Source organism: Arvicola amphibius, chromosome 4 (assembly GCF_903992535.2).
Source record: "Arvicola amphibius chromosome 4, mArvAmp1.2, whole genome shotgun sequence".
Taxonomy (NCBI): domain Eukaryota; kingdom Metazoa; phylum Chordata; class Mammalia; order Rodentia; family Cricetidae; genus Arvicola; species Arvicola amphibius.
In genome coordinates this window covers 91,088,170-91,104,114 of record NC_052050.1, presented here as the reverse complement: position 1 = coordinate 91,104,114, position 15,945 = coordinate 91,088,170, and the positions used below count along the sequence as shown (strand labels likewise).

Below are 15,945 nucleotides of genomic sequence, written 5' to 3'. Positions count from 1 at the left end.
ATTATTTTAAGTTACAAGAGCAAATCTCTAATGAAGTGAGTGATTTCTCTCAACATTCTAGAATAAGCCGCTTGCTAGCTACATGTACCATATGTGCCGTCTCTTATCCTAACATGTCCTACATACTATTTTATTTATTTTACATCCTGACTGTAGTTTCCCCTCCCTCTTCTCCTCCCGGTCCCTGCTCCCCCTGTCCCCCTGTCCCCCTGCCCCAGGCAAGGTAATTCAGCATGGGGAACAGGTTCCCCTAAAGCCAGATAAGTGCCAGGGTTTGTCGTATCATAATTTCAATTTGATATTTTGGGTTTTTTCCCCCACCAGACTAACAAACCATAGACTGAAACCTTAAAAACTTTTCCAACAAATTAAGGCTGGGATCTTTCAACTCTGATCATCTCAGGTATCTGCTACGATGATGGAAATCTGACTAACAGAATATATTAAAAGGTTTGGTCACCAGAGTGATGCTACTGGGAGTGGGCAGAAACTTCATAGGCAAAGCAGGAGGCGGGGCTTGGCAGGAGGCGGGGCTTGGCAGGAGGCGGGGCTTGGCAGGAGGCGGGGCTTGGCAGGAGGCGGGGCTTGGCAGGAGGCGGGGCTTGGCAGGAGGTCTTTAGGTTATTTGGAGGAGTATTCTAAGAGACCATGAGACCTGTTCATTCCCTGGCAGTTTGCTTTGCTGTATATGTCTCTCATGAAGGTCATGAAGGGTTGGACACCTATAGGTCCAACGTAAGGAGGCCACCTAATCTTTGACTGGGACTCTACATATTTGTATCAAAGTAAGTCTTTCTCTTTACAAGTTAATTATTTCAAGTATTTCTTTATAATAAGATAAGGCTGACTAATACAGTCCCCTAGACAAACTTGAGAAAGGGGACAGAGAACCAATGAGACTAATACATGTGAGAACTACTGCAGTCCCAGTGATGTTCAGTATTTCCTGAGCTTCTGATCATGAGGTTATACATTTCATTATCTATAGAGCTATATAAGCATACAATGTCTAATCATTTGTTTTCAAGCAAAGTTACTCTGTTGCCCAAGTTTGTCTGGAGGGAATTCCTGGGCTCCAGTAATCTTCCTGCCTTCCAAGCAGCTGGGACTACTGGCCCATGCCAACACGTTTGGCTCCAATTTCCTTCTTTACTAAGCTTTGGCTTCCCTTCTCATATCCATATCTATGGCCAGGCTGGCCTCAGACTCAGAGATCTGCCTCCTAAGCGTTGGGATTAGAGACTTGTCACACCACTCCCCACCCCCCCACCCCACCTCCAGCTCTTTAAGGTTTGTGAAGCCTTTAGCATTCCACAGAGTACCATTATGTAAATGCTCAGAACACTAAATAAAATGAGTATGTCAATAATCTATATTTAGAAACGAAGGACAGCCTGGCCCAGCTCAAAGCACGTAGGCAACCTAAAAAGAGTTTGAGGACCATCAATCTTACCTTTGGTTTCAAACAGAGAGATGAATCGGACTCCCATTGCCATGGCAACATTTGAGAAGAGGCAAGAGGCTATCTTTTCGACATAGGTCCTCTGGTGATAACTGAAAGTGATGTACAGGTAGGGAAGGTACGTGAAGAAGAAGATGATGCCACCCATCACAGTTCCGACATGTGCTGCAGAGTCAGAGGAAGAAAGATGGAGGGTTTCATCAGTAACAGCAAGTTACAACAAGACAAGCCTTGTTTCCCTGTGGGAAAGAAAGTGTCTCTGCGACTGTTTCAGCATTTCAGAAAGGAAGCAATCTCTTTTTATATTTGCATCCTTACTAGTGAAACATGAAAGTATTTACAGCACTTTCAAGAATGAACGTTTCTGCTATTAGTGCTGCTGCTGAATTCTGGCTTTAAGTTGTGGTGATCCCATAGGATACAGGGGGTTATTCCAGGTTTTTTTTTTTTTTTTTTTTTTTTTTTTTTTTTTTTTTTTTTTTTTTTTTTGTATCTGTTGAGGTTTGCTCTGTCACTAGTATGTGGTCAGTTTTTGAGAAGGTTCCATAAGGTGCTGAGAAGAAGGTTTATTCTTTTGTGTTTGGGTGAAATGTTCTATAGATGTCTGTTAAGTCCAGATGAGTCATATAACTCCTGTTAGTTCCTTTATTTCTCTGTTAAGTTTCTGCCTGAAAGACTTGTCCAGTGGTGAGAGTGGGGTGTTAAAGTCTCCCACTATTAGTGTGTGGGGTTTATAGTGTGATTTAAGCTTTAGTAGTGATTCTTTTACATATGAATGTGCCCTTATATTTGGGGCATAGATTTCCTCTTAATGGATTTTTTCTATGACAAATATGAAATGTCCTTCTTCAACTCTTTTGATTGAATTTAGTTTGAAGTCTATTTTTTTTTAAGATATTAGGATGGCTGCACCCATTTGTTTTGTAGGTCCCTTTGATTGGTTATTTTTTTCCCCAACCAACCCTTTACTCTGAGTCGATGTCTGTCTTTGAGGTTGAGGTGTGTTTTTTTTATGCAGCAAAAGGATGGATTCTGTTTCATAGCCACTCTGTCAGCCTGTGTCTTTTTTTATTTTTTTTATTTTATTTATTTATTTATTTATTTATTTATTTATTTATTTATTTTGGTTTTTCGAGACAGGGTTTCTTCTGTAGCTTTTTTGGAGACTGTCCAAGAACTAGCTCTTGTAGCCCAGGTTGGCCTCGAACTCACAGAGATCCGCCTGCCTCAGCCTCCCGAGTGCTGGGATTAAAGGTGTGTGCCACCACCGCCCGGCTGCCTGTGTCTTTTTTATAGGCAAATTGAGTCTCTTTATATTAAGGGATATTAATGACCAGTGATTACTAGTACCTGTTATTTTAGTTTTCATTGTTGGTGATATTATTGTGTGTGTTTTCCCCTTCTTTGGGATTTGCTGCTATGAGATCATCTATTGCTTGTGTTTTTGTGGATGTACCTGACTTCCTTTGGTTGTAGTTTTCCTTCTAGTACTTTGTATAGGGCTGGATTTGTGGGTAGGTATTGTTTAAATCTAGTTTCTCTGTCTATGGTGATTGAAGCTTTGCTGAGTATAGTAGTCTGGGCTTGCATCTGTGACCTGTGATTGCAGATTAGTGTCTGCAATAATGTCTGACCAGACCCTTTTGGCTTTCACTGTTTCTGTTGAAAAGTGAGATGTAATTCTGATAGGTCTGCCTTTATATGTTACTTGGCCTTTTTTCTTTCAAGCTTTTAATAGTCTTTCTTTATTCTGTATGTTTAGTGTTTTGATTATGTGGCAAGGGGAAATTTGGGGGGCAGCCTATTTGGTATTCTGTAAGCTTCTTGTACTCTTATAGGCATGTCCTTCTTTAGGTTGGGAAAGTTTTCTTCTATAATTTTGTTGAATATATTTTCTGTGCCTAAGACTTGGATTTCTTCTCTTTCTTCTATCCCTATTATTCTTAGGTTTGGTCTTTTCATGGTGTTCCAGATTTCCTGGATATTTTTAGACATACCAGCTGAGCCCTTTCTTCAGTCATTCCCCTTTTTAAAAAAGATTTTCTAAAACTTATGTGTATCTTTGTGTGCTTGCATGCAACACATATGTGCAAGTACCTACAGAACATAGAAGAGACTATCAGGAACATCTCTAGGACCTAGAGTTAAACCTGGGTCTTTTTTTATTTTTATTTTTTTTCGAGACAGGGTTTCTCTGCAGCTTTAGAGCCTGTCCTGGAGCTAGCTCTTGTAGACCAGGCTGGTCTCGAACTCACAGAGATCTGCCTGCCTCTGCCTCTGCCTCCTGAGTGCTGGGATTAAAGGCATGCACACCACCGCCCGGCTAACCTGGGTCTTTTTGCAAGAACACTGAGTGCTCTTAACCACTGAGCCATCTCTCCAGCTCCCTGGTCTGTCGTCTAATGGTGATGGCTTTTCTAAGTTTGGTGTAAGATGGGAATATTTGTCTTTTATTTTTGAGTTGCATGGGTTATTTTATTTATTCTGGATACAAGTCTCTTGTTATTCCTAATTTTTAAAATGTTTTTCCTAGGCTATAGATCATCTCCTTGCTTTCTTTTTCTGTATGTGTTTGCTATGTTGCACCGACTGACCTGACACTGTAGCAAAGACTGGCCTTGACATCAGAGCAATTGTCTTGTCTCAGCATCCCCAGCACTGGAATTACAGGCATACACCACCACTTTTTTTGTTGTTGATGATGCATGGTCTCTCTATTATATAGCTCTTGCTGTTCTGGAACTCACTATGCAGAGCAGGCTGGCCTTGAAATAATTATCCACCGGTTTCTGCCTCCCAAGTGCTGGGATTAAACGTGTGTGATGCCAGGTGGTGGTGGCGCACGCCTTTAATCCCAGCACTTGGGAGGCAGAGGCAGACAGATCTCTGTGAGTTCGAGGCCAGCCTGGTCTACAAGAGCTATTTCCAGGATAGGCACCAAACTACAGAGAAACCCTGTCTCAAAGAACAAACAAACAAACAAATAAATAAAGGTGTGTGACACCACACATGGCACTACAATTTTCTTGATGGAAACTTCGATAATACAAAGTTTAAAAGTTTTCTGAAATTCAACTATCAATTGTCTCTTATCAGCCCAAGTGTCTCAAGAAGTCATTGTGTAATACAAAACCATGAAGATTTTCTCTTATCTTTTTAAAAAAAACATTTTTATTTAGTCTTTGAAAATTCTATATTTAATATTTAATGTATTTTGATCATATCTACCACCTGACCTCATCCATTCAACTCCCACTGGGACGCCCTCAGCCTATGCCCCTCTTGGCTTCATGTCCTCTTTCATCTCTTACATTTTTTGTGCATGTATGTGTTCATGTGGATTTATATGTGTATGCATGTGGAGGCCACAGATGATATGTAATCATTCTCCTCTTTTGGTTTTCTTTGCTAAGGGTCCCTCGTTGAACCTGAAGCAAGCCACAGCGACAGTGTCTAATTCCTCAGAGTTAGGGTGGGGATATTGTGTACCCAGCTTTTGTCACGTAGGTCCTGCGGAGCTAAACTCAGGTCCTTATCCTTGCATGGCAAACACTTCACTGAACCATCTCCATCTCCTCAGCGCCTGTATTTTATTTCAGATTTATAATCCAGTTTGAGTCAATGTTTGTATCTGATGTAATCAGCCTTCTTCTGATGGTTGATCTCCAGTTGTTCCAGCATCTCTTGTTGAAAAGGCTCCATTAGTTAAAAACGAGCCGGTTACCGCATTAGGTTACATGATCTGCTTTTGCTTTCATTTGTCACTTGCCCCTTGGATTGCTTCCTTCTGATTATGACTTGTGCTTCTGAATTTACTGGTCACCTTTAATTTTTAAATATCTGCTTATTTACTACACTTGACCAAAGTTTAACTTTTAAGGCTTCAAGTTTGAGAACTTTAGTAGGGGTGGTGAGACAGGGTTTCTGTCCTGGAACTCGCTCTTGTAGACCAGGCTGTTCTCAAACTCACAAAGATCCTCCTGCCTCTGCCTCCTGAGTGCTAGGATCAAAGCATGTGCCACCACCGCCCGGCTCAGCCTTGAGCACTCTCAGGCATCCTTCCACGCTGTGTCCTAACTTCTCTGCTGGATATAAAGCTATGGAAGGAAGGTGCAGTTCAAAGTCTGAATCCGTCTTCATCTCAGCAGAGTCAGTATTTTCCTGGAATCACATTTTAGAGCATGCCGTTTGATATAAAGCACTCACAAATATGAATAATACTTTTCCTGGTTCTTGTTAACACTGTCTTCTCAGGGGCAACTGTTGAGCTCATTTTCTCTTAGTGTTTTTACCTGTAGAGGGTGGCTCACACTTCCATTCTCCTGCTCTCTGGGTTGATGCTACCTCCTACCATTTCTAACCTCTATTTATAGGTTTAGATGTAAGACCTCCCACGGCAACAGATTCACAGGAAACCCTTTGTGATATCTTAGAAACCTCTTCACTCTTATGCCCCAACTTCATACTCATGATGTGGAGGAGTTGCTATCTGAAATGCCTTACCCTTCCGTTGTCTTTTAAACTGAGACTTAGTGGGGCTGGAGAGATGGCACAGGAGGTAAGAGTGGATGCTGCTCTTCCAGAGGACCTAGCTTTGATCCCCAGCACCCACGTCAGGGGGCTCACAACTGCCTGTAACTTCAGCTTCAGGGAACCCCAGGGTCTCTTCTGACCTCTAGAACACCAGCACACACGGCACACACACAGAGACACAAATAAAAACAAACTGACAGTGATTATATACCTCGATTTGAAATTATTTCAAGGGCTTAAATATACCAAAAGATTGTATTTTTCATGTGTTTTAACTAGCTTTTAACAAGGATTGGATTTTCCCACTGCTGAGATAACCATCACACTGAAAACTTGGCTGTGGAGGAAGAAAACCAAACGCTCTAAGTAATGAGAATGACAATGCTTTCAGGAAAAAGTCATTAATGCCCCCAACAGAAAAAGACAGCAGTACTCACCTCGTTGAAAGAACGTGCTCATCATGAATGCAAAGAAAATTGTGGCAGTAGCAAAACACATGAGAAAAATGAATATCAAGCAAGGATTACTGTTCCCGAACACAGCCACGTTGTTTATCTGCAAAACAACCACAGATGTGAAGGAAGCATGATGTATCAATAAAACACTGCAGAAAATATTTTAATTTATTTAGAACTATACATAGATATTTTTAAGGCAGACATATGATCTGCCATCTGTTATAATTTATCAGTTATGCTATATGGGGGCTGGAGAGATGGCTCAGCAACTAAGAGCCCTGGCTGCTTTTCCAGAGGACCTGGTTCAGTTCCCAGCACCCTGCCCTGTGGGAAATCCAAGGTCCTCCCCCCTCCATCCAGGCATAGGAAGGTGAGCATCCAAACAGACGAGGATCCCAAAAAGCCAGTACATGCAGTAGAGACAAATCCCAGTGCCATTATCATTGGCTTCTCAGTCAGTCCCCATTGTCAGCCACATTCAGAGAGCAGCTCACACCTGTGTGCAACTCCAGTCTCAGGGGATCTGTCACCCTCACACTAATGCACATAAAATAAAAATCAGTAAATTATTTTTAAAAAGTTATGCTATGAGCATTTTTCAAGGAAAAAATAAGTTTGGATTCAACTTTTGCCCTAATGTGGATTTTTTTTCTTTTGGGGGCGTTATCATGGGTATTGAACTAAGGGCCTTAAATACACCAGGCATGTGTTCTACCACTGAGTTACACCACCAGCAAAAGTCAAGGTGTGTGTCACATGATCATTGTGACATACACTTGGTACTCCTTCTGCTACCTCGTGTCTTCTATTTTAATGCTTTCTGGTTATTTCCTTTGTTGAAATAGTTTCCTATTTAGTCTGAGCTTTTCTTTTTTTCACCATACTGACACAACATTAACAATTTAAAAGGTAAGTTTTTATATATCCAAGTTGTGGATTATTAAATTCAAGCAGGCAAATGTTAATAATATCAAACCCTATTGGCACGCCTTTAATCCCAGCGCTCAGGAGGCAGAGGCAGGTGGATCTCTGTGAGTTTGAAGCCAGCCTGGTCTACAAGAGCTAGTTCCAGGAAAGGCTCCAAAACTACAGAGAAACCCTGTCTCGAAAAAAATAAATAAAATAAAAACAAAAACAAAACCGAACCCCCCCAAAACAACCCATTAGCAGCATAAAAGAAAAGCATGATAACATGGAAGCAAAATAATGTCTTATAGTAACTATTTTCATCTATTGTTTTGTGTGCTTTTTTGTTTTGGTTTTGGTTGGGCTTTTTTTTTTTTTTTGGACAGGGTTTCTCTGTGTAGCTCTGGCTGGCTGGCCTTGAACTCACAACAATCTGCTGCCTCTGTCCCCAAGTGCTGGGATTAAGGCCTGTGCCACCACCACCCAGCTTTTTGTTTTGTTTAGTTTTTCTGCCCAGCTATTTTCAACTATTGTACAGCATGAAATTTATCTTTTAGTTTGTAAGATTGTGGGGCTGTTCTGGCTATTTCTAGATGGGTTCCCAGGTGTCCACTGGGATGTCCCCAGCTAGGTCCTTACGCAGTAGAGGAGAGGGTGCCTGAACTGGCCTTGTCCCACAGTCACACTGATGAATATCTTGAATATCACCATAGAACCTTCGTCCAGCAATGGATGGAGATAGAGACAGAGACCCACATCGGAGCACTGGACTGAGCGCCCAAGGTCCAGTTGAAGAGCAGAAGGAGGGAGAAGATGAGCAAGGAAGTCAGGACCGCGAGGGGTTGGTCCACCCACTGAGACAGTGTGCTTGATCTAATGGGAGTTCACCAAAGCCATCTAGACTGGGACTGAATGAGCATGTGATCAAACCAGACTCTCTGAATGTGGCTGACAATGGGGACTGACTGAGAAGCCAATGATAATGGCACTGAGATTTGTCTCTACTGCATGTACTGGCTTTTTGGGATCCTAGTCTGTTTGGATGCTCACCTTCCTATGCCTGGATGGAGGGGGGAGGACCTTGGATTTCCCACAGGGCAGGGTACCCTGCCCTCTCTTAGGAGTGAAGGGGGGGAGGGTGAGGGGAGAAGAGGGAGAGAAATGGGAGGAGGGGAGGAAGTGGAAAATTTGAATGGTATTATTTATAAAGCAATAAAAAATGCGGGGCTGGAGAGATGGCTCAAGGGTTAAGAAAACTAGTTAGTTGTTCTTCCAGAGGTCCTGAGTTCAATTCCCAGCAACCACATGGTGGCTCACAATCATCTGTAATAGGATCTAATGCCCTCTTCTGGCCTGCAGGAATACATACAGGCAGAATACTGTATACATAATAAATAAATAAATAAATCTTTTAAAAAAATCTTTAAAGTTTGTAAAAATGCATTTTGTGATCCTCAGGTTCCTACTACTACATTAGGTATTGACAGCACAAGAGTGAAACCCAGCACTTGAGGGTAAGGTTGAGAATTAACACAAATTCAAGTCAGCCTGGTTTGTACAGTGGGTTCTCGGCCAGCCAGGGCTCTATAATGAGCCTCCTTCTCAAAAAGAACAGAAATGGGAAGAAGAGGAGGAAGGATGCTTAATACCCCAGAATTTCAGCCAATACCACTGAATATTCATCAGAGATTTTCCAAATGGTCACCAATAATAGTATCACCCATACCATACCAGGTTCTCTCCTATCCATTCATAGTTCACCATATTCTAAAGAATAGGCATACCTTTGTACAGAAAAGAATGGTCATAGCAGAAACAGCAATTAAGGCAGAAATGAAGAACGTAATGAACCAGGCAACCCAGTGCAGCCAGCTCTCCAATCCCATCATACACATATATTCCTGGAGGCAGGGAAAGAGCCAAGTGTTAGAGTCTAGTCACTCATCCTAGGTACAGTCTGGGACATCACTGTCACTGACTCCGTAGGTTAGGATGACAGGCTGGGTGTCTTGGGGAGAAACAGCTACCGGGGCTGATGGAGACTGATGCAGCCAGAAGGCAAGAGAATAAACAGGGAGGGTACTTGGCTCAACTATGGCAGAGGAGGCACTGCATAAACCAACTTTAAATTTAAAACCAATTGCTAGGAGAATTTAGAAGTAGGACACATAAGGAGTTTAGACTTTAAAGCGAAGTATAGTAATCTATGACTATAATGCCAGCATTTGGGAGACAGAGGCAGCAGAATTTGTCAGAAGTTCAAGGCCAGTCAGGGGTTCTATATTGAGATCTTGTGTCAAAAAAAAAAAAGTTTGGACTTTATAAGTTTGGACTTTATTCTCAGGGCCATTTACTTGCAGGAGACATTCAGCAAATAAATGAACTAACAGCTTATTTATCATTGGAATTCTAGGCCTGAGCCATCATGCCTAACTTCCACAATGTTAAATTAATCTGAAAAGAAGATTCGAGTATAAAGAACAAAAGCACGACCAAACTGTAGACATTTTATGCCTACCAGCTTCTACACAAATTTGTTGTTGAAGCAAAAAACAGAAGATCCAATTACATCACAGGAATGGGAACTAAATGGGTGTGCTAGCCGCCGCATGACAGAAGCTCCTAATTTCCCAGGGTTTTTCAGTGAGTATAAAGTTGGATTAGAGCATCCATCCCATAGGCAGCCTCGAGATGCACCCTAGTCGGTCTGCCTCTTCCTACTGACTGCACGAGACAAAGCAGGCCAGAGCAAACAGCTCTCTAGCTACAGATGTCATCAATGAGGCCAGGAAAAGCTTCAAAGAAGATTTTAATATGCAATCATAATAATCAATAAAAAAGAGAAGGAAATTCGGGCTGAAGAGATGGCTTATTGGTTAAAAGCACTGGCTACTCTTCCAGAGTTACTGAGTTCAATTCCCAGCACCCACATTGTGGGTCACACCATCTCGAACTATAGTTGCAGGGGAACCAGTGCCTTCTTCTGGTGTACAGATGTACATGCAGGTGAAAACACCCTATACATAAAATACATAAATTTAAAAATTATTTTAAGCCAGGCAGTGGTGACTCACACCTTTAATCCCAGCACTTGGGAGGCAGAGGCAGGCGGCTCTCAGTGAGTTCAAGGCCAGCCTGGTCTACAGAGTGAGTTCCAGGACAGACTCCAAAGCTACAGAGAAACCCTGTCTAGAAAAACCAAAAATCAAAAACCAAAAACCCCCCAAAAATTATTTTAAAAAGAGAAAAAAAACTAAAGAGAAGATTTTACCCAGATGAACCTCTAGCACTGGGGGGGCCCGAGCAAATGGACCATGAGTGCACGGTCAGCCTGGGCAACACAGTGGGTTCCAGGTCACTACTGGTTAGCGAATGAGACCACGTCTGAGAAACAAGAGCCTAAGCAATACAAGATATTTTTTAAAGGTTAGAACACGAGAAAAGAAGTAATAGAGGTTGTGTAAACAGACGAGTACAGAAAGTGAGTAGTGAAACCAGTTTCGGGACCAACTCAGAGGGAACAAATCCTGTCTTCGGTTGTATTTTCCTAGAAGATGCTTCTCAAACATCTTGCCACAAAATGGTAGTGGGTTAACTGTGGCTAAAAATCCCCTCTGTGTGGACACTGTCTGAACGCCTGCCCTGCTAGCAACAGTGTGCTAACTGAGCAGACCTACTAGGCTGGGCAACCTAAAAGAGAGAATATGTGTGATAAGAGATGGGGCTCCCTAAACTGCTAGCAGGATAAAAATATGAAAACTGCTTTTCAGTTCACCTGAGGCTGACGAATCCTTCCACTTGCTTGGGCCTCAGTCCCCGGAGATATTTCATTAGCATCCTCCCCATAGCCCTGTCCTTCCCCTCTGAGTAGACAGAGCTACCTTCAGTTTCTTCTCCTTCTCCAGTAAAATGGAACTGATGATTATGAGCTCGACACAGATGAAGCTGAGCATGAGCAGCAGAGGGAACTCATTCTGAAGGATCACTAAGAATGGGTCCTGGATATAGGGCCCAAACGGAAATCTCTGCAACAGTACTTTGAGATTCTTGAACATGTTGAGTGTTGCATGGGGAGCATGGTGCCACATGATGGCTTTGTTTACTGCATGCTGTATTGATAGGAAGCCTTCGCTGCTGTATCCTACAAGAAATCAGAATATCAAGCATAAGAAAGGCTGATGATCAAAATGACTGAAAATTCAGGTGGATCCTGGCTAGTCATTAAGACAGACAACAGCCAACAGGTATTCTTAGGGGTCTCGTGATACCACAGAGGTCAGAGAGGAGCCACTTTGGAGAGTCATGGGAATGAAGCAATGACAAGGGTCTTCTAGGGATCGTCTCCCTTCATTCTTCACCTCTGTGGACAGAGCACCTGTTCTGTAGTTTTGATTATACAATAAATACAGGACAGTTAGACTCAAAGCACTTGAAAGACGCAGACTTCCTGTGTTGTGACTGCTGTATTTTGCTGGCAAGCCACAAACACTGTCTTTATCATAAGCAACACTCATTTTATCAGTGTAGTTGGTGTGCCAGGATCAACTTTTAATAAAAATAGATTGCAAGATAAAGATCCTGAGTGGTGGTTATCTAGTTCCAAGCAAGGGTAACCAGCCTCCATGGAAGGGCAGTAGAAGCAGTACAGAGCCCTTTAGTAGAAGCGACCACAGTGCCCCATTGTCTAGACATAGGCAGACCTCCAGATCTGTCAAACTACAATAGGGAAGGGCAAATTGCTGGCAATGAGCCCTGGATATTGCTATGCATTCTAATTTGGTTTGTATGTGTGTTTTCACTAAACAATTATAGGGTATTTTCTAGAATCAGAGTAAATACTTGGGTACTTAGATTTGGATTCTAGTTGGTGGGCATGCAGCCACAAGACTGAAAGATAATTGTGTGGTCATCCTATAATGAGGGGCTGGTGATCAGTTTTGGAAGAACAGTTGCTTGACTGGTGGGAAGTCAAGAAACCTAAAATGAATTGGAGAACGTGTATCCTGCATGTGAGGAGTGGCTCCTGGGCCCCCACTCGGGGGTATGCTGCTTCATGTGGAGAGCATCTCAGTTATGGAACATCACTTCTCCACAAGCCTGGAATTGCCAGAGAGGAAACTGGGGGCTGCCATGGAAGGGGCAGGTCCAGGGAAAGTGGGTGCCAAGTAGGGATGTCTGCACTGTTAGATATGTGTCCATTTCCACAGCAGAGAACAAGATGACAGGAAGCAGACACTAAGAAAAGCTCTCCCCTACTCTTCCTGGAGAGCTACGAGAAGAAAGTCAGCAGTGTTTCTTGCACAGAAAGATTACAGAATCTGGGAGTTACAACCTAGCTTTGGAGCCATGTGTTATACCTGATGTGGCATATGCCTGTTATTTCCCTCTGTATGCTGTGAATATGTTTTATTACCATTGGTTAATATAGAAGCTGCTTTGGCCTATGGGAGGGCAGAATATAGCAAGGCAGGAAATAAAAGCAGAGATAGAGGAGGAAAGAAGGCAAAGTCAAGAGACACCATGTAGCTGCCCAAGGAGAAAGATACCATAACCTTACTGGTAGACCACAGGCTCATGGTGATACACAGATTAATAGAAATGGGTTAATTTAAGATGTAAGAGCTAGCTAGGAATATGCCTGAGCCAGTGGCCAAACAGTGTTGTAATTAATATAGTTTCTGTGTGATTATTTGGGTCTGAGCAGTTAGAAAACAGAAGAACAGCCTCCATTTACATATGCATTAGGACACAGGAGCCCCTAGGAACACCTCACCTGATTGTAATGTTACCTGCTTTTCCTGAGCAAAACAGTAAGGGGAAGAGTACTTTCTTAGGGTATGACTCCAAAGTGGGAGACAAAAGAGTGGAGCTTGTCATGCGATCTGAAAAAGAGGCAGCTAGTATTCTCCAGCTAGTTGTGGGCGGGCAAAGTGGATAGAATTAGAACCAACGAGAGATCTAAAGATTCAGAAAGAGCAGTAAATTCAAATGGAGTATTAGCCAATGCAGAGGTCATGTGTTCAGCACCCACTCCACCCTGCCCCCACCACCCGCGTGTGTGCACATGAGCATGTGTGCACAGGGAGAGGCCAAACTCAGGTATTGTTGCCCAAGAGCCATCAACAAGGACTCTCACTGGGACCTGGGGTTTGCTAATTAGGCTAGACTCACCAGTGAACCCTAGAAATGAGCCTGTCTCTGCCTCCCAGGACTGAGATATCTGGCAGGCATATGTGAGATGCTAAACTCTTTCCTCAGTGCTGTAAAAGTAAACAAACGGGCTGGAGAGATGGCTCAGAGGTTAAGAGCACTGGCTGCTCTTCCAAAGATCATGAGTTCAATTCCCAGCAACCACATGGTGGCTCACAACCACCTAAAATGAGATCTAGTGCCCTCTTCTGGCGTATAGGCACACATGCAGGCAGAACACTATTCATACTAAATAAATAAATCATTTTTGTTTATTTATTTATTTTTTGGTTTTTTGAGACAGGGTTTCTCTGTGGCTTTGGTGCCTGTCCTGGAACTAGCTCTTGTAGACCAGGCTGGCCTCGAACTCACAGAGATCCGCCTGCCTCTGCCTCCCGAGTGCTGGGATTAAAGACGTGCACCACCACCGCCTGCCATAAATCATTTTTAAAAAGTGAATAAACAACAGCACAGGCCTAGAGGTATAGCTCATTAGTAGAGTGTTAGCCTAATATGTGGAAAATCCTGGGTTTGATCCCCAAAATTGTAGGGTTTGGGGAAGGGGCAGAAAAACAAGAGTGCTACTTACAGGTGGAGAAGAGAGGTCACATAAACATTACACATTCACAAAATGTAAGTCATGTTTCTGTCATGATGAAGGCTACATCTTCCCTAAGTAACTGGCCATTCATGTTATACTTATGGTTCCACTCTGGTCCTGCACGTGTGAAACAAGGATAATGCCCGTGGGTTCTCAACAGGGACCAGGCTGCGCTCAAGGTAAATGCACTGGTGTCTCCCTAATTCCCTGGCTGAGTTCTGGTCCCTAACCACACCATCAGGCAGAGGCTGGTGTGGCAGAAAGCAGCATCTGGGGACCTTGTGTTCTCTAGCCTCTGGGAGGCCTTTCCTGACCGTAACCTTGGAAGCAACCATTGTACGAAGATGAATTCCCATACATCTCTAACAGTCAGCAGCGCGTGTTAGTTCTGGCAGTACTAGAGACTGAACATGAGGGGTCTCACGCTAGGCAAGTACCACTGAGGTATGCCTCCTTCCCAGGAGTAACTTTCCTAAAATGGAAAGGAAAAGGTAGAGGAGTCGTTATTTTACAGGAATTTCAACAAATTAAAGAAATTCACTTGAGTTGTTTGTAGGGAACAGTAGCAAACATACTTTAAAAAGCAAAATGTTACAAATATAGACGCACACGCCCCTGTTCTTGTAAAATGCTTTCATTCTTTCAAGCAATTCAATGCCATTATAAACAATTAAAATACATCCCTGCTGTTTTACCTTATACTAGAATATAAGCATTTTATTGAACGCCACATTTTCCAAAGGCAGCTCCTTGGACCTCTGCTGAAATGCTAATCTTAGGCGAGCATTCAGTTAGCCAAACAGTATCACAAATATGTGGTACAGGGCAAATGTGGCTGTGCTCATGGTAATGTTACAGGCTTCAGAGTTTCCTCACCAGGGCGTCCCCCATCAGCATATGTAAATTCCCGGGGTTCTTGGCTTAGACTAGGAGGATAAAGAAAGGCTGTGCACCAGCCTTCTATCTCCTCTTGAAAAATGAAATGCCTCCGTTGTGCGAGGTTCCTCTGAACATAACTGAAGCGCAAGTCATACTTAACCTACGAGAAACAGAGAGAAAGCATTTGGCCTCGAGATCCTGGAACTCAGCAATGGTACACGACAGAGCAAAACTATTTGTCTTAACTCTTTAAGGCCACACAGACAGGTGTCTCTCCTGGAATCACATAATGGTCTTCCTTATATTTCTCTGCACATTATCCCTGTGACCAACCTGGGAAAGGAACAATGAACTGTAGAATACTCTGGAACCAGGTCACCTAGACCTCAGCCCCAAATTTCTTATTAAAATGCAGTCACTCTGGTCAAGTTACTTAATCTCAATCATTTTTTCCTCAGCTCCTTCAGTGTGAAAGGGGGATGGAAACAGTCTCTGACCCATTAGCGGCCTGGAGGGTTACACGATATGGTATTTGACATGTATGTAACATAACACATGCTTGTAAAATATGGTTGGTTTTTGTTAATCACAGTGCAAGTTCTAAAAGTCACTAAACTGCCTGTATAGCACAAAAGCTACACACAAGTGTTTCACCCATAGCAAAACATAAACCAGATAGTCTTGTTTAACATACTACTTTTGGTTTTGTTTTTCGAGACAGGGTTTCTCTGTAGCTTTGGAGCCTGTCCTGGAACTAGCTCTTGTAGACCAGGCTGGCCTCGAACTCACAGAGATATGCCTGCCTTTGCCTCCAGAGTGCTGGGATTAAAGGCATGCGCCACCACTGCTCAGCTAGAACAGATTTCTTTTAAAGAGTCTGAAACAACTGAGTGGGCTGTAAGATGTGAATGTGGAAT

The 15,945-nt window shown here is 42.8% G+C and overlaps 1 protein-coding gene across 1 annotated transcript in view; it reads right to left on the bottom strand.

The window, feature by feature from the left end:
* LOC119813100 (ATP-binding cassette sub-family A member 17-like) overlaps nucleotides 1-15,945 on the bottom strand; it is a 77,857-nt gene that overhangs the window by 51,568 nt on the left and 10,344 nt on the right. The window contains exons 4-8 of the mRNA XM_038328222.1: nucleotides 15,026-15,188; nucleotides 11,241-11,500; nucleotides 9,144-9,260; nucleotides 6,433-6,550; nucleotides 1,454-1,627 (exon numbers count right to left, since the gene is read on the bottom strand). Of these exons, the coding sequence (XP_038184150.1) occupies nucleotides 1,454-1,627; nucleotides 6,433-6,550; nucleotides 9,144-9,260; nucleotides 11,241-11,500; nucleotides 15,026-15,188 (832 nt within the window). The remainder of the gene's footprint in view (nucleotides 1-1,453; nucleotides 1,628-6,432; nucleotides 6,551-9,143; nucleotides 9,261-11,240; nucleotides 11,501-15,025; nucleotides 15,189-15,945) is intronic.